Source organism: Microtus oregoni, unplaced genomic scaffold (genome assembly GCF_018167655.1).
Source record: "Microtus oregoni isolate MIOR12 unplaced genomic scaffold, Mior012 000002F_ref0000024, whole genome shotgun sequence".
NCBI lineage: Eukaryota > Metazoa > Chordata > Mammalia > Rodentia > Cricetidae > Microtus > Microtus oregoni.
Genome location: NW_024543061.1, coordinates 86,260,801 through 86,286,309, shown reverse-complemented (window position 1 = coordinate 86,286,309; position 25,509 = coordinate 86,260,801). Strand labels below are relative to the sequence as shown.

Here is a 25,509-nt window from a genome sequence, read left to right as displayed (position 1 = left end):
GCCGGTGGAAGGCGGAGAAGGGGAGGCGGCGGGGCTGGGCTTCGCCTCTGCAGAGCCGAGGCCGGTTTGGGCCGGTTTAGGCCGGGCCGCGGCGGCCAGTGCTTGCTTTGGGGTCTCAGGTCGTCCTGGCCGTTCTTCCCAACGGTTGACTGGGGACAATCGTTGAAGGCATTTTTTCCTTCCTCCCCGTTCTTTTCACTAGCTCCGCCCTCTTCCGGTTCGGGGCTCTCCTCGGAGGGGAAGGGAAGATGGCGGGGCTGTGCGAGGGCGCCGTGCGCACGCGCGGGCCCGAGGGCGCTCTCGTGCGCGCACGCGCACGCGCGCGCTCCAGCGTTTAGGAAGCCGGTGTGTTGGGAGATGAGCGGGGCAGTCCTCCGCCGGTGGTACCCGACTCCACGGCTGTGCACCGACTCCCCACCTACCCTCCTCAGCCTTCTCCCTCGGCCTCCGTTCGTTCGCTGCAGGACCAGGCACGAAAGTAAGCGAACCTCGCTGCCGCGGGCTTCCCCGTCCGCTCGCCTTGCACACCGCCCCCCCCCCCCACCCGCAGCCAGGTGTGTGCAGGTTGCCAAGAGGCACTTGTGCGTGGAGGGGCGCTCCGGGCGGTCCAGAGCGGCAGAGGGAGTAGCGGGACCGTTAAGATGGTTCGTTCCCTTGCACACTCTTGTTTCTGCTTCCCATGTGCTTTTAGAGTGTGGATTTTTTTTTTGTCTGTTGTAAGATTTTTATGAGCGAACCAGGGGACTGCCACCACGTATTCTGTGTTTTCCTTATAAAGTTTTAGAAGTGGTTCGTCCTCAGCATCTGCTTGTTTTGGGAGACATGGTGGATTCCTACGGTGTATTTATTGCAAGTTGCCTGGGGAGGATGAGGGTTTGGACGGCACGGAAAGACCCAATGTCTTGTACTTTTGCTGTCAGTCTTCTCCTGTGGACTTTCCCTCTGCCCCTAGCACGGATCAGCATACATGCCTTTGAAGAATTGATCTGTTATATATAGGGAATATGAGTCCAATACAAATAGTATGTACAGACGTTTTCTTCTATTTTAAGTACTTTGTAAGAGAAAAGAGAATTAGGGACTCACTTTGTTAGGTAACTTGACAGCATTATACGATGTAGCTCAGCTCTTGAACTGGCACCACAACCTTGCCCTTTGTTGAACAAAACTCTCGGAACTTAGGCACCCCACCAAATCTTGAGGGAATTACACCTAAGTGATAAATGCAATGTACCAACATTTGACTACTATGTTTATCCTTTTACAGATTAAGACAAAATGAAGATTTTTTCCGAATCTCATAAAACAGTGTTTGTTGTGGATCACTGCCCGTACATGGCAGAGTCGTGCAGGCAGCATGTAGAGTTTGATATGCTGGTGAAGAATAGGACCCAAGGGATCATCCCTTTGGCTCCCATCTCCAAATCCTTGTGGACGTGCTCAGTAGAATCGTCCATGGAATATTGTAGAATCATGTATGACATATTTCCTTTCAAAAAGCTGGTGAGTGTTGTATTTAACTGTGTAAATAGTTATGTGACTTTGCTGTAGATTTCTAACTATTGTTTAAAATGTATGCAGAACTGCACCTTATGATTAATATTGTTTGGGCATCTAACTATGGCCAGCAGTAATGATGGCTCATGGATGCTGAGCGCTTCCAAGTTCTGGGTGGGTTCCACAGTGCTTTCTACTTACACTCACTGGCCTACCAGTCCTGTGAGGGGAGGAGTGTGTGTGCTAGGCCATGAGCAAAGTGTATAACACATACGTGTGCTACATGTATGGAACAGGCACTTAAACTAAGTGTGTAACATGTGGAACAGGCACTAAACTTTGAGAACAACTGGTATCTCAAGTGGAAGGAATGTTGAGAGGTTATTGTTTTGTATCCCTGGGTGTCCTAAAACTCTTTGCAGACCAGGTTGGCCTCAGACTCAGATCTACCTTCAGCTCTCAAGTGCTGAGAATAAAGACGTGCACTACCTTCCCAGTTCCAGAAAGCTAAAAGTTTTGTTGTGTTGTTGTTTTTATTGTTTTAATCAGTGAGAAGAGACACTGACATTTGACAGAAAATTTCAAATATTAAAGCTACCTTTAGGTTTCAGTATTTTAAATATTTCAAGATAAGCTGTCAAGTAATACAAGTAGATGTCAAGTGTTTCTTATTATTTGCATCCTCATCTTCCCTCACAGGGCTTTGTCTTGTGCTAGGATCCCTGCTCCCAGTGCATGCTAGGCAGGCACTGTACCACTGCGCTGTACTTTCATCCTTACAGTGCTTTTCAATTCGCCTTTTACTAAGGAGTTCACGTCTGTCATTTGGCCGTCAGTGCCTTGGACGGCTTTCGGTGCTCTGCCGAAGTGTTTCTTTAGGCTTACCTCCAGCTCTCTGCTTGTTTTTGGATTTTTGCCTTTTTGGAAGTGCATTTAAATTTAAAGGCCTTCGCATCTGCTGTTTGCATACTTGGGATTATCTCTCCCTGGCTTGTTCTGGGACTGGTTGAGTAGTCAATTTGAAGGCCTCTCAGTGGCTGTCTCTCTAGAGAATCCTGTCTTTTCCCACCTGACTTTGAGTAGTGAACCGAGTTGTTTCTCATAGCATTTATTGTTCTCTGAAATTTTCCTGTTCGTTTATTTGCTTGTGTTCTTTCTGCACTGCTTTGCCACATTTCCGCTCCAGACGTTCCCCACGTTGTGACAGAAGTGTTTGATCTATTGCCGCGTTCCCACGTACTGGGTGCCTGGATGGTAGCTACATGTCCTAGGCACTCACATTTACAGAACCGTGAATCAGAGCATGCATTATTTTACAGTTGGTGGCGATCCTGTGACGCTAGAGTTGAGTACTAATTGTTTCTTTGTATCCGTTAGGTGAATTTCATTGTGAGTGACTCAGGAGCTCATGTTTTAAATTCTTGGACTCAAGAAGACCAAAACTTACAGGAGGTATGCTTAGATTTTGAAAATTGTCTAAATGTATAAAACTTCCTAAGAATGATTAATTTTTTTTTAAAAATTCCTGAATCTTTGCAGAGTTTTAAAATACCAAGTTATATGAAAAGAAACAGCTCTTTTCATTCCAGTCATACCCATCCCAAGCAAATCTCAGCTCTAGCTTCTGGTTTTTATTTACATGTTAAATATAATTTCTACCTAACATCTTATCTATTTAGTTCTTAATTTAAACATTATTCTGATTGTTAGTGATCCTCCCCCCATGCCTTTCCCTTGTTCTTTCTAATTGTTTTATCAGAATTTTTGTTTAGAATTCTGCTTTTGTATTATCCATAAAAGCGTTGTTCACTGCTTTGCCAAATATTGTTTATTTGTGGAATATTGTTTATTTATATCGATTAATATGTTTGCCAAATATTTTTTATTTATTATTGACTATTTATTTGTGGAATCTACAATTTCCTTTTTCTTCCTGTATACCTGTCATTGTTCAAATCCCTCAAGTTTCTCAGCCTTTCTCTGACCACCAGTGCATCAGATAGTTGAGCAGTTTGCTGCGGCCCAGTTTGCACTGGCTGTGTGACTCCATGAGCTTCTGCTTTTCACATTGCATTGTTTCCTCTGTGATCGCTTGTCTGGTGGAGTGTGATGTGGCTCTTTTTATCGCTGTGTTCGGTAAGAAGAGATGCTTTCTCAGAGCTGTGAGGCTCTCACTCCACTCTGCTCAGGTTTCCCTTGATGCTGCTGAAGACACCAGTGCCATTTTATGTAAATTCCGAAGGCTTTAGGAGTCTTTTCTTTCCTCGTTTATATCCTGAAAGTATTCGGTGAGCCCTAGTGGGTCTTTTCCCATTTGTTAGGTTGGACCTTACATTCTTAGTTCAGAGAAAACTCTGAGTTGTGTGTTTGATACTGTTCTTGGGTCTGTGCTCTGTGTCTTTCTAGAATATCTATTGATGGAATGTTGGACTTTCTGGGTTAAAGTCGTTTTTCTTATTGAGCACTTGTGTTATTTGACTGACTGCTTGAGCCTTCTCACTCTTATTTTTAAGTTGTATTTGACTATATTTTAATTTCTAAGAGCTTGTCCTTGTACTTTATGTCCTTTTTGTCAGTCTTCTTGTTTTATGATTGCATATGTATTTTAGAACTGGAGGTTATTATGGTTTATTTGAAGGTCAGTTTTCATCTTTATGTTCCCAGAGTTTTTTTCCATGATGAGACTGTACTTAATGCCTGCTGACCTTTGGCTGCACAGTCTTGTTTATGAGCAACGTCTGACCAGGGAGTCAGTGTGGGTAGGTATTCCTCACTGGGCTTCCCTGTGGTATAAGCCAGATTTTCTTAAGGAACCTCAAAACGTCACAGTCAACAGGTCGTCTTTGAGACCCTGCAAGTTCCCCAGAAAAGGTCCTCTACTATTTTACCTGTGTGCTGTGAACTTCATCGTCAGGATCTGCCACTCACAGGAGGGCTCTGAGATTCTATTTAATCTTGCTACTTTAAATCTAGTACTAATTGTTATCCAAGGATAGTTCTAGTTTTATGTGGTGGTTTAAATTTTAAATTATAGTTCTTTTGTAGTCTTTGCCATGTTTAGATACTTAGGAAGCCACAGGCAGATAGAGTTCCTGTTTGAGATAGGACAAATAGGGGACAGTGCAGCTTTCCTTAAAGCTCCAGGACCTTGCCCTGTGCTCTGCGGTGTGTGTGCATGGTGCTATGCGAATGTGACTCTGTGTGCGTGGTGGTCTGGGGAAGGTAATTGGTCAGTGGGTTAGGGTCTGAGTCAGTTGCTATGTGCTGACGTCAGGCTATTTGTTCATTTTTCAGCACCTCCCTCAACCTTGGTTTGTATGCTGCTTGCTATGGGTGGAGTTTTCCTGTCTCACAGCAGTTCTCAAATAAACACGCTGAGGCTTGTGTTAACTATCTATGCTTGGCCAATAGCTCAGGCTTATCACTCATTAGCTCTTACCTTTTAAGTTAACCCATGTTCCTTATTTACACTCTGCCACATAGTACCTTTATTAGCATGGCATATTCATCTCTGTTCTCTCTGTATCTGGATGGCTACTACAGATTCTGTCCTTCTCCTTCCCAGCATTCTCAGTTTGGTTCTCCCGCCTAGCCTTATTCTGCTCAGCTATTGGTCATTCATCTTGTTTATTAAGCCAATCACAGAGACAAATCTACAGTGTACAAAGGGTTATTCCACTGTACCCTCCTATTCTGAAATGTTTCTCAGATTCTGTGGGGTGTGTCATCCTCTTGTCTTTTTTCTCCTGTAGGTGCCTAGGTGTCAACTTGTTCAGTCCTATTACGTTCATTGCCATTTTTTCATTGTTATAATTCTCGTTGACTCTTCTCAGACTGCTCTTACTTGTCTATATTGTCTCCTTTTTATCTGTGGATTTTGTGCTTTTTTTTATTGTGGTAGGAGTGTTCTTGGGGATCGCACCTATGGCTTCCTGCATGCTAGACAAGCACTGTACCATGAACTGGATCCCCTTTGTAAACTTTTGAGACTTTGAATTTATGCCTCACCTTCATTAGCTAGTATAAATGCCTGCCCCATCAGGACTGATAGATTTATGTTTTTAAAAGTTACTTTATTGTGGTCTTAGTTGAGGGAGCACAGATAAATTCAGGCTAAATTTATTAAGTTTATCATTTATTATTTAAGAGCATGGGTATCTGGTAGCTTTTGTTTACTGCTATTGCTTAGTTTGGATAGAAGGTGTTAGTCTACCAAATTCTTCACTGGTGACATAGGAATATTTGAATTAATTTATTTAATTTTTTTCTGTTAATGGATGTCCTTCAATGGAAATAATCCCTTCCAAGGTGAGTTTTAATAAAATGCTTTAAAAAACTGTTTATCACAGTGTTTGGTCTTAAATATTTGTGATCAGTCATTTAAACTGTGTTGTAATATGAATGGTGGGGCTGCGTCCCCAGCACCCCGGCCGCCTGCTAGCTTATGCCCCGAAATAATTACATGGACCTGTATTCTTTTAAACACTGCTTGGCCCATTAGCTCTAGCCCTTACTGGCTAATTCTGATATCCCGATCAACCCATCTCTAATAAACTGTGTAGCACCGGTCTTACTGGGAAAGATTCATCATGTCTGACCTGGCGGCTTGCTTCATCGCTTGCGTCTGCTCGGGAGAGGGGAGCATGGCCTCTGAGCTCACTTTCTCTTCCTCCCAGCATTCTGTTCTGCCTACTCCACCCACCTAAGGGATGGCCTATCAAAATGGGCCAAGGCAGTTTGTTTATTACCAATGACCTTCCTCCATCAAAACTGTAAGCATGTCTGATTTGTCATTTTGAGGTACTGAAGAAATAGCGTTTTTATTAGTGTAGCTTTATACTTTTACCTCCAGAATATTCTTAATAGTCACTGTCTTTCAGGAAGTACCATGAAAAAACCTCACGGAGCCTTTCTAGCTGTGTGTGAATAAAAACAAGCACACATTGTGTGGATCCTCCTTTTCTGCACCCCGGGGCATAGCCATTAGTAGGTAAAAGAAGTTGTTGGGCATGATGGCAAGTCCTGTGATCCCAGCCTTCAGGAGGAATAGGCAGAGAGGATCAGGAGTTTAAGATCAATCTAGACTCCACAGTGAGGTTGAGGATATCCTAGGCTATGGCAGATGTGATCTCAAAAAAACCAAACTCAGTATACCCAATCAAGTGTCCAGTAATACCTCCCTCAGTGCTCTGAAGTTGAGTGTGTACCAGGAAGAAACGCCACTGTGAGGGCAGCTCTAGCCAGCCACTGATGTTGAAAACGTTTCTGTGTGACGTATATACAGTACGTTGTGCTTTGGTTACCCTTATCACAACCAGTTGTCGGAAATCCTCAAAGATAGGGAGTGAAGTCAGCTGGCTGCAAATATTTGGGCTGGAGGGACTTTAGATGTCCTTTGCTCTAATTCCCTTCTCAGGCGGGCACAGGGCCTGAGACCCCCAGCCACCAGGGGTGGTGGTCTTTCCATTATGGCACACAATTCTAGCCTGTATACATGGTTTGTACAAAACAGTAGTCACACTACAGGAGTTTAGATCTTACTTTTGTCTGTTAAATAAAGTTTGAGAATGCCACTGTTGTGAAATAGGTTCCATTATTACTGTTTATTTTCAGGTTAGGTGAGGAAAAGGGCCAGAAGAAGTTGACAAGGGTCACATAGTTAATAAAAGGCTGAACATAATTGCAGTTCATTTCTGACTCCATGGTGTCTTTCTGCTGCTGTCTCTTCTTATCAACCAGGGCTTGTTAAACTTTTCCTAAATTACCTGGGTATATGTTGGTTTATGAATCATATTTTTCCTTCTTTTGGTTACTTTTTCAAAATAAACACTGCGCATCTAATTAAAGAACTTTTTCTTCCTGTACATATGCAGCTTACATGCTTCCTAAGCTTCTTCATCACTTTCCTGTCAGGCTGTGACAGAATACCCGTCAGAAGCAGCTTAGGGAGGGAGACTGTCTTTGGGTTTACAGTTTCAGACGTGTGCAGTCCCATCATGGCGGAGGAGGCACAGTGGTGGTGGCAGCCCTGTTTGGAGCCATCTGTGTGGGGCTGTGAGGTTGGCATATCAGGAGGCCAAGTGGGAGAACAGCAGGGCCGGGCAGTACCCCTCAAAGCTCTGCGTTCAGTGGCTTACGTTTGCTCTGTGGTACCTAGACTCAGGTCCTCGAGCTTGCGTCATTAGATAGCAAGAAAACTGAGCCTTCTCTCCAACTCTGTTCATTATTTTTTTTCAGACTTTTGTATTGGGGGTGTATGTGCCTCATTTTGTTTATCTCTCAGGCATTGGACATTTGGGGCTGTTTTGAATAATGCTGGGAACACCTGTATATATGTTTTTTTTGTGTGAAAATTATGACCCCTTCCTGGTTTGTTTTTTGATACATATATAAGAGTGGAGTTGTTTGTTGACTTGGTAACCTGTATTTGACACTTTGAAGAACCAGCAAGCTGTTTGACAGTAATAGCTGCAACTTTGACCCCTTCCAGCAGCGAATAGGGGTTTGCTTTTCTCTTAAGTGCTTGTCGGTGTTTATTGTCTGACTTTGGATTCTAGATGCCTAGTGCACTTAATGATACTCCATGTAGAAATTGTTATTTCTGCAATGAGTAACATCGAGCATGTGTTTCTTCATGTGCTTACTGGCCATTGTGTACGGTCATTGGCAAGTTTCCTACTTAGCTCCTATGCCTGTGTTTTAAATTTGTCTAAAATTTTTTTTATTACATTTATGTAGGGAAGTGGGGTTTCTTTGTGTGCCACTTGTACAAGTGGAAGTCAGAGAAGAGCTTGGTGGAGTTGGTTCCTCTTCTGCTTTTCGTCAGGCTAGGCGGCATTGAAGCATCTCTCGGTGCCGCTCTGGTTTCATGTGCAAGGCTGATGCACACATGCCCTGGGCTGTCTTTGCGCTAGTGCACTCTCCATAACTGCTGCTTTGCACGGTTTTTAAGTCGGTTAATTTCAGTCTGTCTTTCTACTTTGTTCTTTGAGATGGTTTGGCTGATTTGGATCCCTTGCTGAATCAGCTCTGTAAACACAAAGAATCAGCCAAGACTGACAGGAGCCATACTGAAGCTATAGATACGTTTGGGTGATGTGCATCTTAGCAGTATAAGGTCTTTCAGGCCTTGAGGACAGGAAGTTGTTCTGTGTCTCTAGATCTTGAATTGCTTTATCAATGTGTTTTTGTAGTTTGGAATGTAAGCTTTTTATTTATTTTGTTAAATTTATTAAGTATTTTTTTTCTTTTAAGAGTTATTGTAAAATTTTTTCTTAATTTTCTTTTGGATTATTCATTCTAAGTGTATAGAAATAAAATTAAATTTTTGTGTATTGATATTATATCCTGTAACTTTGATGAATTACTAAATTAATTGGCAGTACTTGGGATTGAACCTGTAGCCCCATGCATGCTAGACAAGGGCTCTCCCACTGAGCTACAGTTGCAGCGTGGTGTTCATTAATTCTAGTAGCTTTTTAATGGATTCCTTGAGGTTTCCTGTGCTCAACATTATGTCTCCTGTAGGACTAGTTCTACTTCTTGTCCTCCACTCTGAATCTGTAATGTGGGGGACTCTATTTGTTGTTGGGGTTTTTGTCCCACCCAGTACTCCACAATTGTTTAGCCCCAAAGAAAATCATACATAGGTCTCCATAAATTATAAGCTAATTGGCCCATTAGCTCTAGCCTCTCACTGGCTAACTCTCACATCTTGATTAACCCATTTTTCTGATCTATGTTAGTCATGTGGCTCAGTACCTTTTTCAGTGGGGCAGATCACATCCTGCTGCTTCGGTGGTCTAGGCAGGAGTGGGAGGAATCAACTTCCTCCTTCCCAGAATTCTCCTGTTTTCATTACATCATTTGTACTTCCTGTCTGGTTTACCCGCCTATATTTCCTGCCTGGCCAGTCAGTGTTTATAATATGATTGACAGAATACAGACAATTCTCCCGCACCATGAATTCATACATTTCCTTTTCTTTTCTAATTGTCCTGACTAGAGCATTGAAGTTGAACATGTAAAAATGGGGAGGGAGGAGATGCAAGTCAAATAATCCCAAGATAACTCTAAAAAATTTCAAGATTATTCTTTATTGTAAGGGGAAAACTCACGAGAGGGGGGGAGCGGGAAGGCGGGGGGGGGGGGGGGAGTGGTGGTGTGTGTGGAGTACGGGAACAAGAGCCCAAGGCCAGTGGTTTTCTCTGAATACCCAAAAAGTCACACCCCAAACTGGTTCAGCCTCTTAAAGGTCATTGATTGAAGGAGGTTCCCCATCACTTCCCCCTTTTGTCTAAATAAATAAACCCAATACAAAATAATATACACTAGGAACATATTTCAAGTATAAAATTAGAATTACAACCAGCATAAACAATATTAAGCAAGGAACATATACTAAATGTTTTATCCTAAGGAGTCTAAGTCTTGTATTGGAAATGGCTTGGCTAGATCATAAGAGGAAAGTCACTACAACTAATCTTAAACCCCATCGAAGGCCTGAGAAGGGAGATAATATTACTTGAGTAGGCAGGAAGTACAATCAAGCAGCTTCCAAAATGTGCAGTATATGACAGAGACAACTGGCTACCTGAGCAATCACCTAAAGTCTCATTTGCAACATTGGAGCAACCAACCTTGGCTAAGGCCTAGAGTAAATGACAGACTGAGGCAGGAAAATTTTCAGAACTGTCTTACCCTGTCTTGGCAAGGTTTGGCAGTCTTTTTCTTGTATCCTTCTTGTCTAGTCCGGACATCACGCACTTTGTCAGTGGTTGAGGCGTGGACAGGTCGTTGCCCAAAGGCCAGTTGTGACAAGAAGAAAACAAACTCCAAGTGGAGTGTCTTTGGTGCTAAGCGTTCTCTCGGGAATAGATCAAGGAGCAACTGTGTCTCACGTCAACAGAACCCTAAGTTATTTAAATGCCATGTTTTACAGGTCTTTGGAGTGGTTGAAGATTACCTATCTCTGTTTAAAGAACCTAACTAGTCTGACTATAAGTATAACAAGCATGAATGACTATTAACCTATAATACCTAATTCCTGTATAATTTAAAGACCACAACTTCATATCAGAATATTAAACAATTTAAACAGCTGCAGTGAATGAGGATAATGACCTCAAAATGTAAACAGTGTATAAGTATCTTGATCACAGGTAGAAATATATAATGCAATGTGATAAATATATCCTAAAATTGTATCAATACACACAATGTCTTAAACAGAGGTAGAAACACATGCATGCATGTATACAATCTGACAAAATAACTGCATAGGTGTACAAATATTATAAACAGAAATAGAAACATATTCAATATAACAAATATAATTTGAACTTGTATTAATATATAAGAATTTATACCAATGTAAATTGTCCATAAATATTATTATTACTCACTATTATTATTAGTGTGAGTAAGTTCACATTAATCTACCTATTATCCCATTCAATTTTCCCTTTTTTTTAAAGGAGATCTCTGGGTCTACATAATTTTCACCCCAACCCTATACAATTAATAATAAACCCTGAAATGGTGTCCTTAACCCTAAGGACAAACTTTGTTGGGAGAGGGGACTTTGTCTTTTAGAATTGTTTTCAGCTGTTGTGGGGGGCGATACTTTGCCTATGGGATCCTGTAAAAGTAAAATGATGGTTACGTTTCAAGATTACTGCCTAGTATAATTGCAAATGATTTCTGAGTATTTGATAGGGATTTTTTAAAGTTCTTATTTGGAGTTCTGGCCAGAACGTTGTAAGAAGGTACAGCAATTTAGCAGTTGATATCCCAAAACCAATCTCATAGTAGTACTGTCAGCATCATGACATCATATCAACCAGGTGGCATTGTTGTTGTGGGGCTCATCTTCTTCCTGGAAACTTTAAAGATGACTGCAGGAAAATCTACTGTTCACTGTTGAAAACTTAAACATTATTTATATAGACATGTATTTAATGAAAGATACAATATAGACAAAATAGGCATGGAGGAAAGTAAAATATTTTCTTAAAATCTGACATGAGACAGAAACTGAATTTTTTTTTTAACAACATGCTTGGATTTAGAGAAGGGTAGCCAGCCATTGTCCAACTCCAAAGCCAGCTGTGTGTACACACACACACATTTATACACATATTGATCACCTGTCCTCAAAAGTCTTATTTCTATTTGTTTGGTGATCCTTTATGGATAATTTTTTTCTCTTTAGGCATCCAAGCATCCAGGATCTCTTGACTTGTTGAAGATGAGCATTTTCCTGTAAAGACAAGAACAGAACCCTGTCCTAACCCTATATGAGGTGGTTTTTTTTTTTTTTTTACCTCATAGATATGTTTGTATGGTTGTCACCTCTGTGGATGAGCTGTCATTTTTCTTTTCAAGAAGTTCTCTTTTTCCAACTGAATATTAATTTTGATGGTATCTGTAGTCCCCCCCGCCCCCCCGGGGAAAACAAGAGAGAAACCCCTTCCCCAACGTAGTACATCTCCTGGTTTTCATTGTGAGGTCAACGCATCCTTGAAATATACTGGCTGATTTAATTCAGAAGTTTTTTTTTTTTTTTTTAATTATCCGTTGTCTCTGCTGCTGTCCCTTTCTCATTAGTGTTAAGAAAATTTAATGTTAATAAAGCATTATGCAATCTGTTTCTGGGGGTATTTTTATCCCTTTCTGTTTAATATATCCTTTATAGTTGGATTAGGTCTTTCTATATTAATCAATAATCGGTCGGTTTCTGTGTTACCTTGTGCTAGAGGACCTGGCAGACCCATATGGGATCAGATGTGTGATGTATATAGGACAAAGCCTGTTCCTGGTTATGTCTTGAACCTGAATGAATAATGAAGTCAATTCTGTATCATCTGGTATAAATTCAGCGGTTTCAATACGCAAGTCAACTCTTTCTGCATATTGTGAATCAGTAACTATATGGAGAGGTTTTTAAAAATCTCTTAGTACCGTGAGAATAAGGGCTTTGTTCCACCACACTTAATTCTTTTGATTTGTAACCTGCCCAAGTTAATGCCACAAGATTTCAAGATTATTCTGTATTGTAAGGGAAAAACTCACAGAACAGGAACAGGGGTCCAATCTCATGGTGTGGACAGGTGAGAGCTGGGCAGGCTGATGGTTTTCTCTGGGTACCCAAAGCCTCATAAAGGTCATTTGGCTAAAGGAGGTTCCCCATCAGAGATTCCTGCAGTGTTGAGTAAAATGGTGAGAGGCCATCCTGGCTGTGTCTGCCGTTAGGGTGAGCACATTTAGTCCTGAACCGTGCGGTGTGGTGCCTGCAGAGGGTTTTCAGGGTACCTTTTATCTGAATGTTCCCAGTTCTTTGAGTTTTATTTTTATTTTGTCAGAACCTTTGTCTGGGTGTATGTGAGGTGATGTGGTTTGGGATTATTGGTAATGTTACTTACATTAGTTTTGTTTTGATGCTAAGTTAACTTTCTTTTCCCTTTTAATTCTTTAAAACAATTTTGCAATTTTTTAAATTTAATTAATTAATTAATTTATTTATTTTGTGAGTGTGTGTGACAGGGTTTCTCTGTGGAACAGCCCTAGCTGTCCTGGAACTAGCTTTTGTAGACCTGGCTGGCCTCAAACTAAGAGCTCTGCCCGCCTCTGCCTCCCAATTTCTGGGATTAAAAGCCTGTGCCACAATTTTTAAATTTAATTGTTGATCATATTCTTCCTCCCCTCCAAGTCCTTCCAGATCTTCTCTCCCTCAATACTCACCCAACTTTTTTATTTTTTTCAAAAATAAAGCCCCAAAACAATAGCAAACCTTTCCCCAAAACCAATAAAATAAAATGAAGCATCACCCCAAACAAACAACAAAAAAACACCAAACAGCAACCAAATAAAAGCATGCAAAAAACTGTGGCGTCTATTCTATGTTGGACAGCTAGTTGCTCCTGACCCGGAGGTGTGTCCTAGAATAATTGATATATCTAACGTCACTCCATTGTAGAAAACTGATTCCCCTTTCTAAGCACATGTAAAAGACAGCTCAGTTGTTAACCTTTACACTAATGACTAGGTTTTCATTTGTTCATTCATTTTTAAGAATACAACAAAATGTAATAAGAATTTTATAAAAGCTGTCACATCAAAGTTGGACAAGACACACCATCAGAAGGAAAAGAGTCCAAGAGAGGGCAGGCACAATGAGGGACCCGCTTGTTTGCACACTCAGGAATCTCATGAAAACACTAACCTAAAAGCTGAAATATATTCACGAGGACCTGGTGCAGGCCTTTGCAGGCCCGTACACGCTTCTTGGTCTCTGAGCTCATGGAAGCTTTGTTTGTGTTAGGTTAGAGTGTTGTGTTCTTGGTGTCCTCCATCTCCTCTGAATCTTACACTCTTTTCCACCTCCTCTTCCAAGGAGTTCCCTGACCTCTGAGGAGAATGATTTTATGGAGACATCCCGTTTAGGGCTGAGTGTTTGCTTTAGTTAGGGTTTTATTGCTGTGAATAGATGCCATGACCACAGCAACTCTTATAAAAGAAAAAAAAATCTTTAATTGGGGCTGGTTTACATTATTGTCATGGTGGGAAGCATGGTGGCATGCAGGTGCTGGAGAGGTAGCTGAGCATTCTACCCCTGGATCCAGAGGCAACAGGAAGAGGCAGTGAGCCACTGGTCCTAGTCTGTGCTTCTGAACCCTCAGAGCCCACCCCCTACTGACACACTTCCTCCAACAAAGCCACACCTAATAGTGCCACTCCCTATGGGCCTTATTCAAACCACCACGGTGTTCCAAGGTCTCTCACTCTCTGAGTTATATCTGGCTGTGCGTCTCAGTATTTGTCCCAATCTTCTTCCAGAGGAAGCTTCTCTGGTGATGGCTGAATAATGTGGTACCATTATGAGACATTTATCACTACGTATTTCTAGACCACTATTTGGTTTTATCCTAGGTCTTTGATTTTCTAGTCTGAGGTTATTAAACACACAAGCAGTATTAGATATGGGTTCCATCTCATGGAATGGCCCTTAAGTCAGGTCAGTCACTGATTGGTTACTCCCACAAGCTTTGTGCCATTATTACCCTATCCTATCTTGCAGATTAGTATACCTTTGCAGATAACAGATGTTGGTGTTTTGAGTGCTTGCAGAGTACCTTTCTGCAGGAAAGATGTTGGGATGTAGGGGCGAAGGCCCTGTAGGCACCAGCTCGACATATCTGTTCAGTGAGATGTATAGGTGTTGTCTTCAGCAGTTGGGCCTTGCTGTCAGTTTGTGGAGAGCAACCTGTAGTCTTGGCAACAGCCTGGGTTTGGTGGTCCCATGGGGCCCCTTTGGCAAACAACTCAATTAGATGTAACTCAATCCTGGTACTGTAAGCTTCATTTGGTGACAAGAGATGGCCATTTGGGACTCTGTCTCCCCCATTATTTGGAGATTTCACTTAGATCGCCTTCATATATGTCTGTATTTTAGAAAGTTTTCTACTGTATTAGGTTTCCATATTACCCTTCAAATATGCCTTAATTCTAGTTGTCTCTCCCCTCCCATATTTCCTCTGTAACCCCTACTCCCCTCCCCACTTGATACTGAATTCGCTTTCCTTCTTGACAGAAATCTTCCATGGTCATAATGTGTGTGTTGTTAGATTTGACTTGCTAGTATTTTGTTAAGGGAGTTTGTATATATATATATATATATATATATATATATATATATTTATTTATTTTATGTGCATTAGTGTTTTGCCTTGTATGTCTGCGTGAGGGTGTTAGATCTTTTGGAACAGGAGTCACAAGCAGTTGTGAGCTGTCATATAGGTGCTGATAATTGAACCCTTTGTGAGAGCAGCCAGTGCTCTTAATTACTGAGCCGACTCTCCAGCTCCTTTTAAGGAAGCATTGGTTTGTTTTCTCAGGATGTGTTGTCTCATGTGTCACATTGTTGTCAACATCGTTGTCCCTCCCTTCACTTAGCTCATGGCAGCGCTGGCTACTGTGGGCCCCCCTAATCCTCGGGCAGATCCAGAGTGCTGCAGCATTCTGCATGGGCTTGTTGCGGCCGTGGAGACCCTTTGCAAAATTACTGAATACCAACATGAGGCTCGCACTTTACTCATGGAGAATGCAGAGCGAGTTGGGAACAGAGGACGAATAATCTGCATTACAAATGCAAAGAGGTGGGTTATTGATCACAGTGATCCTTTCCCTGAGAGAATTTTATTACTATTATGTTTTTATTTTACAAACTCTGGATAGCCTGTAAATAAGTAAGCATGTGCAAATGGCTTTCTCTGGTTTATTTCATTATTATTGTTTGCCTTTAATATTGAGACTGGGCATATTCAGTTCTAAATAAAGATCCATCTTTAGAAACATGCATCCCTGCAATCCTGGGAGGCAGGGATCAGAAGATCACGCTGAGTTTGAAGCCAGTGTAGCCTATGTAGTAAGTTCTAGGCTAGCCAGGGCTATAGAGCAAAACTGTCTCAAAAAAGTAATCTTGGTGAAAATTGTTTATATTATTATGTTTATATTATTATTTTTTTCTTCACTGAGTTTTTAGCTAATGGTTTGGTATTATGAACATGTATGCTCAAGACAGCCTTTGCTGAAGTAAATTTTTTAAAGTATGTGTATGATTGTGTTTGTATGTGGGTCTTGCACACGAGAGTACAGGTGCTACAGAAGCTAAAAGTCATTACAGCCTGTTGTGAGCTGCTAGACTTCAATGCTGGGACCAAACTGAGGTCCTTTGCAAGAGTGGGACGTGCGCTTGACCTCTGAGCGCCCCCTCCAGGCCCTGCTGAAGGAATTTTAAGTGTCAGCACCCGCATACAGCTGAATGGTGGCTTTGACTTTTTCTTACTGTTTGTTCCTTCTCTCTTTAATAACATAGTGATAGCCATGTACGGATGCTCGAAGACTGTGTCCAGGAAACAATTCATGAGCATAACAAGCTTGCTGCAAACTCAGATCAGTGAGTATAATTCATAGATGAAATAACTGTCTTTAACTTCGTATGATGGTATGCTTTTCATACTTATTTGCAATAATTTTAGTGTTGATAGCATTTCCTTGATTTTTCTCTGTTGTAATAGGAGCGGCGGGGCTGCGTCCCCAGCACCCTGGCCGCCTGGCTAGCTTATGCCCCGAAATAACAACACACAAACTGTATTCATTTAAACACTGCTTGGCCCATTAGCTCTAGCCCTTACTGGCTAATTATGATGTCCCGATCAACCCATCTCTAATAATCTGTGAGCACCGGTCTTACTGGGAAAGATTCAGCATGTCTGACCTGGCGGCTTGCTTCATCGTGTGCATCTGCCCGGGAGAGCGGGGCATGGCGTCTCTGAGCTCACTTCCTCTTCCTCCCAGCATTCTGTTCTGTTTACTCCTCCCACCTATGTTTTACCCTATCAGGGCCAAGCAGTTTCTTTATTGCTTAACCAGTGATATCAACAGATTGATATATGACAATCCCACATCATTTCTCAGTTAACAAATTAGCCTAAAGCTGTAACTTTGAACAGACTTTGTTTCTGTTTTCCTTATATTTTAGAATATTACTTTATTCTCACAAGAAAGGTGCTCAGAATGATAAAATAATACACACATTTATAATGCACATTTGTTTTGATTCCTTATATCATGTCTTGCTATAGGAACTTATAAAATATGCAAATTGTGGATGCCATTACTAATTATTTACTAGTTCATAATGTAGCAGTTCTTTGCATTGTATAAATTTATTTTTAAATAGCGGTTGAAAAAGAAAACATTCTTGCTTTATCTCATAGCAGTATTTAGGGATGATCAGAAGTGTTGGATTTACTCCACTGAACAGTGCTGCTGCTGTACGGACACTATCTGGGTGTCCTGTGGTCACTGGGGTTGTTACAGCCCCGCAGATGGAGAGCTCAGTCCCTCGGAACTGTACACCTCCCTTCCTTTCAGAAACAGTCTCAGCCTGACGCCATCACCATCACTTGTGCCCCCTGGGGATTGACAGTTGACAGTGAACACTAGTGTGCCAGTGTGCTGTGAAGGGTGCAGATGGAGCAGGTGTGCTGATTGTGAACACTAGTGTGCCAGTGTGCTGTGAAGGGTGCAGATGGAGCAGGTGTGCTATGATTGTGAACACTAGTGTGCTGTGAAGGGTGCAGATGGAGCAGGTGAACCGCACAAAGAGGAAAAGTCCTAAGTGCAGGAATTTTGGCCCCTTGGAGATTAATGTGCTGTGTTTGCCGTGTGTGGTTTGAATGGACTTGGCCCCCATCATCTCATAGGGAGTGGCACTGTGAGGAGGTGTGGTTTTGTTGGAGTGGGTGTGATCTTTTTAGAGGAAGTGGGGGCAGGCACTGTGCCCAGGATACCACCTAGTGTCTCTGTCGACTTCCTTTGCCTACAAGCCAAGATATAGCCACCTCACGTCTGCCTGCGCACCACCATGCACCCTGTCATGACAGTGGACTGAACCTCTGAAACTCTAAGCAAGCCACCCCGATTGAATGTTTTCTTTGTAAGAGCTGCCATGGTCGTGGTATCTCTTCACGGCAATAGAAACCCTAACTTTGACAATCTCTGAGCCCCTTATCGCAGGGACTTTTGTGGAGATGTCTCACAGGCATGACTGGTTATTTATTTCTTGGTCCCTCTTTCTTTCCTGAAGGATGGCAGGGTAGGACTTGAAGGTCCCAAGTTTCTATTCATAGCATTGACATCTTCCCCGTCTAGGCACGTTGGAGAGTCCCAGGAGTTAGGTCATTAGCACAGAAGGACTACCACCCAAGGTAGTACCTAAAGAGTTAAGAACCAACTGTCAAGAACCTACATCCAAGATGAAATTGTAGGGAGCAGAAGATACTGTTAGTGCCATAGTACTTAGGACTTTATAAGGGTTTCAGGACCTCGGTCCCATCTGCCAGGACAATAGACCAAAGTGTACATGTTACAACACAGCCAATAAGGGCATGTTTATGGCAGTCGTACTGGACTGCAGTTTAACTGAGCAGTTACTAATTTTCTTACGTGGAACTGAACTAGTCTTAGTAGAAGGGTTCTCAAGTGTTTAGTAATGGCCTTTACAGTTCGCTTGAGAATGGCTCAGTGTCTTAGTTAGGGTTCTACTGCTGAGGAGAGACACCATGACCACAGCAGCTCTTATAAAGGAAAACATTTCATTTGGGTGGCTTACAGTTGGGAGCCTTAGTCCCTTATCGTCTTGGCAGGACATGGTAGCGTGCAGGCCGACATGGTGCTGGAGAAGGAGCTGAGTTTCATACATCTTGATCTGCAGGCAGCAGGAAATGAACTAACTAGACATAGCTTGAGCATAGGGGACCTCAAGCTCACCCCACAGTGGTATTCTTCCAACAAGGTCATACCTACTTCAGTAAGGTCACACCTCCAAATAGTGCCACTCCTTGAGCTTATGGGGGCCAATTCCATTCAAACTGCCAGACTCAGTAAGAAACATTAGTTCCTCTGTTGAGAGTCAGAGAGAGCACAGTGAAGCTATCAGTGAATGTGTGTAAATGTGCCTTGTAGAATATATGGATCTTCACTGAATATATGAATGTCAGCTTTTCTGCAGAAAGCAAGGCTAGGGGAGGCCTGGGGAGATGGTTCCAAGTCTAACAGCGTGAATTCAGACCGATATGGCGGAAGGAGAGACTCCCACAGTTATCCTCTGACCTCCACGTGTGCGCTATATGCTCCCTCCCATAAATAGATAAATTATAATTTTCCTTGTGATAATTATAGAAAATTAAAAGACCTTTCTCATTAGTGTTATTTTTTCACTTTAAACAGATTTTTATTATGCAAAGATTGTCACATAATTGGATACTTCTCTGCTTTGTACAGTTTCTTACTCCACAAAAAGGCCTTTTCTGAACTCCCATCTGGTAGTGGCAGCAGTAGTAGAATTGCCTCAGTGACTTCAGTTGAAAGCAGGGCCCTGGTGCATGGCTGTGGCACCCACGTCAGTGTTTGTGTTATTTAAATACACAGATAAGTTCTGCGTTTATTCAAATGCAATAGTTGTCTGCCATGTAACTGCTTAACTCAGAGTATTAGCAGTAATGTCTGTTTATGGTCCTGCCCTAGTGGGTATAGTCATATACTGTTTATTGTGATAACGTGGAAGTAGTTTGCTTCTCTGAATTCTTTACAGTATCTAGTCTAACATTTTAAGTGAAAGTTTTTTTTTAAGTCTCATGCAGATTCAAAAATGTGAGTTGGTCTTGATTCACACCTACCCTGTTGGTGAAGACAGCCTTGTGTCTGATCGTCCTAAAAAAGAAGTAAGTGCAGAGGTGCTGCGGAGAGGGGTGTGAGTGAGAGAGCTCAGCGATGCTGGGTGCTGTCCTGAGCGGATCAGAGTGCTGGGCTTGCTGCCAGGAGAGTATGTGAAAGTCTGAAAACAAGCCTCTGTGCTCGATAGCTATGGTCGGAGTAGACTGTTATAATTACAGACTCGACGTGCCTCCTGTTCCGCTTCATCAGTGACGTTTATTGTAATGGGACCTGTTGCAAGTCCAGAAACTTTATCCTAGTGTGTGGATTTTAGTTACTTCAATAACTTTAATTCTTTACCCATCTTGAAAAATAGTACATTCTAATGAAATACCCTCTGATAGCAAAGAAACCAACTTATATATATGTTCAGGGAAAACCTACTTTCTAACTTTTACTTTAAAAAAAATAGAGAAATTTTAAATGAAAAAATAATTTTGTAGGTTAATAAGTATAGTCACATCGCATCTTTATTGGTAGTCTGTATTTAGAAATGTAAATTTTCCATTTATGTAATAGTATGTGCTAATGTTTTATTTTGTATTTTTAATTTAACCTTGTTCACTATTACTTTAGTCTATGAATTATTTAAGTGATACTTTCAAGTTGTCTCTATCATATTTTAGGTAGTTTCCTGATTATTTTATGCTTTTTTTTAACGAGACAGTAGGTTGGTTTTCCTTTTTGGTAACTAAAATTAATTATTATTGCCCTGAAATAATAAAATTTTGTTAGTTTACTGTTGTATGAAGTTTTTACTCTTTTGGCTTTTTGAGGTGCCCACCACCGAGCTTCCAAATAAATCACACACAGAGGCTTATTCTTAGTTTTAAATGCCCAGCCTTAGCTTGGCTTGTTTCTTGCCAGCTTTTCTTAAATTATCCCAGCTACCTTTTGCCGCTGGGCTTTTGTCTTTCTTAATTCTGTATTCCCTTCTTTACTTCTTTTCTCTGAAACTTGCTGTGTAGCTCATGCCCTCCTCTCCATGTTCTTGCTCCTTGCTCCTTCTGTTTATGCTGTCTGCCAGCCCCGCCTGTCCTTGCTCCTGCCTTGCTATTGGCCGTTCATCTCTTTATTAGGAACATCAGGTGTTTTAGACAGGCACAGTAGCACAGCTTCACAGAGTTAAACAAATGAACGAGCAAATGCAGTGTAAACAAGTCATGTACCTGAAAATATTATTCCCTAACGGTTTACTTTTTTTTTTAAGAGAGAGTTTCTCTGTGGGTGTCGGGGTTAAAGGAGTGCATTACTACACCCTGCGTTAGTTCTCTACACTTTTACTACCTGACCTCACACTGGTAATGTTTGCCGTGATTTCCATGTTCCTCCTCCTCCTCCTTCTCCTCCTCCTCCTCCTCCTCCTCTTTTTTTTTTTTTGGCTTTTTGAGACAGAGTTTCTCTGTGTGACAGCCCTGGCTCTGCTGAAGCTCACTTTGTAGGCCAGACCAGACTGGCCTTGGACTCACTGAGATCTGCCTGCCTCTGCCTCCCAAGTGCTGGGATTAAAGGCGTGCGTCACCACCGCCTGATGCTTCTTAATTTTTATCTGCAGTGTTGTCCTCTATAAAGTGAATTGTTTTTCTTATAGTATCTCTATGTGATTTCAAGTCTTATTTGCATATTGATAATAAGAAATTATAAAATATCAATACATATTTATTTAGTACATGCTTCCAGTCTAGGTTTGAAGAGGACGATGACAGTCTGTATTGTGTACCAATGGCTCACATAGTATAGTAAATGGATTATACATGGTACAGAAGAAACTTCATTGATGAAATAGTTATCCTGGCTAACTTCTACATTCCTCTCCCCCCACCACACACACACATTTAAAAAGCCACTCAATACATAATGGTCTATAGTAAAATATTCCGCATGAGGCTGTTGTGAAGTAATGGCTTATGGGTTACCTTTCTTGGGTATTTTCCTGCAGTTGTCCCCGGTTTTGACCAGTGAAGTCCACAGTGTCCGAGCTGGACGGCATCTGGCCACCAAGTTGAATGTTCTAGTACAGCAACATTTTGACTTGGCTTCAACGACCATCACAAACATTCCTATGAAGGTAGGCAGTTCTGAGAGTGCGTCTGTGCTTTTTGATTATTTGCTTGACATTCCTTATTCACTTTAATTGAACCTTTACTTTTTCTCCCTATGTCATATTTTGTTTTGCTAGCCCACATTCAGTGTCTTTGAACAGGTCAGTAAATCCTGAGAATCAAAAGAAAGGATCACAGAACAAATGTTATATTGTTACTATTTCTAATAAGAACATGTCACCTGAGATTTTTAAGAACTATGTTCTTATTATTTTTATCAAACTATATATCTTAAATTATTTCTCTGTGATTCTTTTCCTGAGAGCTGTGTTATTAGATTTTACTTTGTTTGTTTGAGTGGATCTTTTTACTTCCTGTGCTTTCATTCTTACACCCAAATGTGAAGATGTCTGACTAAGGAAGGGTAGCTCGGGCTCCAGGGTGATTAACACTCTCCTGGTAAGGAGCCATGGATGTGAATATAGTTTCAGCCGTGGATTTTCTCAGGACTCTGTCGCTCTCTGTTCATATTATCGTTCAGTTGTCAGGACCAGCAACACGCCTGACCCGCAGTCGGGGGTAAATGAGTCGTTACTATTGAATCCGTCCGTAACTACTCTGACCTAAAGTCTCACGGTGACTTTCTTGGAGTCCTGTTTCAGTTTTTTCTTTTTTGCTTCTTATTTTTGAGACAGGGTTTTACTTTATAGTCCATACTGACTTGAAAAGTGATCCTCCTGCCTCGAGCTCTGCAATACTGGGATCACAGATGTGAATCACGGTACCCCAGCCTTGTTTTCAGTTACTTTGCCTCTCTCCCATGGGTACTAAATTGCATGAACAATTTCATGTCCTCCCAACTTCATTGGCTGGTTCTTTACTGGGAGTTCTAGGAGACCCTTGAGAATGGCTTTGCTGAGAGGCCTTGAACAAGTGAAATAGTATAACAACCCATGCTCATAACTGAGTTATAAGACGTGCTGGGAAGGCAGCAGGCGACCTGCTTGTTGGACCTGACACTTGCCCCTAGTCTCTGTTAATAGATAATGCCAGAAACAAACTGCTAAGCTTGTTTATTAGTTAGTGTTTACTACTTTAAATAATTGGTGTCTGTTAACTCACTGCAAGTATTTAAAGATGCTGTCGCCTGTTTTTAACAACTATTTTAAGTTCAACTTACATAAATATATTTGTGTATAAAAACTATTGGCAAGAAAATATATATATTTGTAGTTAAATTCAACATTTCTAGAAGAGTCATTTGTGTTGATTCTGGCATGAGAAAGTCATTACCCGGTGTCTGCTCAGCTCATAGTTGTACAGTGGAGTTGGAAACTGTTGCATCTTTAAATAAATGACTGCGCCAACCATCCTCTTATTTAGCTGACTGTGGCAGAATGGATTTGACCTCACTTTAAGAAAAAGCAAAGTAATTTATTTCGTTATTTTTTATAAACAAACCCAGGTAATTAAAATGTCTTAAACTTTGCTTCAAGGAAGAGCAGCATGCCAACACATCCGCCAACTATGACGTGGAGCTACTTCACCACAAAGACGCACATGTAGATTTCCTCAGAAGTGGTAAGAGGCCTGACCCATTGTTCCGGCCATGTACACAGACTGACTTCATCTCTGTCCAACTCCTCTGCAGTGTCCCCATCGTAGTTCTTGTCCACTTGACACAATTAGAGCCACCTGGGAGGACGGAATCTCAGCTGGAAAAATTTCCTTCATCAGATTGGCCTGTGAGCATGTGTCTTAGAGTTTCTGTTACTGTGAAGAATCATCATGACCATGGCAGCTGTCGATAGAAGGAAACATTCCATGTGGTGACTTAAGTCATGGCAGGACCTGGTGGCATGCAGGCAGATGTGGTGCTGGAGGAGTGAGAGTCCTACATCGTGATCCACAGGCAGCAGGAAATGAACCGAAGTGACATAGCTTGAGTGTGGGGCACCTCAAAGCCCACCTCATGGTGACCCACTTCCTTTAACAGTGTCATGCCTACCTTAACAAGTCCACACCTCCTTGAGCTTATGAGGGCCAATTCCATTCAAACTCCACAGCGTGGTTGGGGGGCATTTTCTTAATTCGAATTGATGTAGGAGGGCCCAGCCCACTGTGAGCAGAGCCAGCCTTTGGCAGGTGGTGTGGGGTTTTGAGAAAGGTAGCTCAGCAGGCTGGGGAAACCGTGTCTTCGTGGCCTCTTCTTCAGTTCCTCCTTCAAATTCTGACAAGTTCCTGCTTTGGCTTCCCGTGAAGCTGGACTCTACCTTAGGAGCTGAAGTAAGGCCTTTACTCCTCCAGGTTGTTTTTGCCTGTGGTGTTTATCACACAACAGAAAGTGAGCTAGGGCAGTGTCCAGGAACTGATACTCTGATGAAAGATGAAAGTTTACTTCCGTTTCCATCACTGTGCCCTCATGCCTTAGGTCGGAGGGGAGCGCTTCAGAGAGCTGTGTCCCCACAGCAGCTGTGTGTGTGTGTGTGTATGTGTGTGTGTGTGCGCTTCACTGTCTGAGAGAGAGCTGTGTCCCCACAGCAGCTGTGTGTGTGTGTGTGTGTGTGTGTGCGCTTCACTGTCTGAGAGAGAGCTCTGTCCCCATAGCAGCTGTGTGTGCGCGTGTGTGTGTGTGTGTGCTTCACTGTCTGAGAGAGAGCTCTGTCCCCACAGCAGCTGTGTGCGCGCGTGTGTGTGTGTGTGCGCGCGCGCTTCACTGTCTGAGAGAGAGCTCTGTCCCCACAGCAGCTGTGTGTGTGTGTGTGTGTGCGCTTCACTGTCTGAGAAAGAGCTCTGTCCCCACAGCAGCTGTGTGTGCGCGTGTGTGTGTGTGCGCTTCACTGTCTGAGAGAGAGCTCTGTCCCCACAGCAGCTGTGTGTGCGCGTGTGTTTGTGTGTGTGTGTGCGTGTGTGTGTGCGCTTCACTGTCTGAGAGAGAGCTCTGTCCCCACAGCAGCTGTGTGTGTGTGTGTGTGTGTGTGTGCGCGCGCGCTTCACTGTCTGAGAGAGAGCTCTGTCCCCACAGCAGCTGTGTGTGTGTGTGTGTGTGTGCGCTTCACTGTCTGAGAGAGAGCTCTGTCCCCACAGCAGCTGTGTGTGCGCGTGTGTGTGTGTGCGCTTCACTGTCTGAGAGAGAGCTCTGTCCCCACAGCAGCTGTGTGTGCCCGTGTGTTTGTGTGTGTGTGTGTGTGCGTGTGTGTGTGCGCTTCACTGTCTGAGAGAGAGCTCTGTCCCCACAGCAGCTGTGTGTGTGTGTGTGTGTGTGTGTGCGCGCGCTTCACTGTCTGAGAGAGAGCTCTGTCCCCACAGCAGCTGTGTGTGTGTGTGTGTGTGTGCGCTTCACTGTCTGAGAGAGAGCTCTGTCCCCACAGCAGCTGTGTGTGTGTGTGTGTGTGTGTGTGCGCGCTTCACTGTCTGAGAGAGAGCTCTGTCCCCACAGCAGCTGTGTGTGTGTGTGTGTGTGTGTGTGCGCTTCACTGTCTGAGAGAGAGCTCTGTCCCCACAGCAGCTGTGTGTGTGTGTGTGTGTGTGCGCGCTTCACTGTCTGAGAGAGAGCTCTGTCCCCACAGCAGCTGTGTGTGTGTGTGTGTGTGTGTGTGTGTGCGCGCTTCACTGTCTGAGAGAGAGCTCTGTCCCCACAGCAGCTGTGTGTGTGTGTGTGTGTGCGCTTCACTGTCTGAGAGAGAGCTCT

The 25,509-nt window shown here is 42.5% G+C and overlaps 1 protein-coding gene across 5 annotated transcripts in view; it reads left to right on the top strand.

The window, feature by feature from the left end:
* Nucleotide 1: 1 nt before the first annotated feature.
* The window catches only part of Ints13 (integrator complex subunit 13), a 38,306-nt gene continuing 12,798 nt past the window's right edge, over nucleotides 2-25,509 (top strand). For all 5 annotated transcript variants that reach the window (XM_041679981.1, XM_041679973.1, XM_041679989.1 and 2 more), the window contains exons 1-8: nucleotides 2-478; nucleotides 1,268-1,503; nucleotides 2,875-2,949; nucleotides 15,451-15,653; nucleotides 16,373-16,453; nucleotides 19,694-19,784; nucleotides 21,716-21,844; nucleotides 23,315-23,399. In XM_041679981.1, coding sequence (XP_041535915.1) covers nucleotides 1,279-1,503; nucleotides 2,875-2,949; nucleotides 15,451-15,653; nucleotides 16,373-16,453; nucleotides 19,694-19,784; nucleotides 21,716-21,844; nucleotides 23,315-23,399 — 889 coding nt within the window. In that variant the 5' untranslated portion in view covers nucleotides 2-478; nucleotides 1,268-1,278. The remainder of the gene's footprint in view (nucleotides 479-1,267; nucleotides 1,504-2,874; nucleotides 2,950-15,450; nucleotides 15,654-16,372; nucleotides 16,454-19,693; nucleotides 19,785-21,715; nucleotides 21,845-23,314; nucleotides 23,400-25,509) is intronic.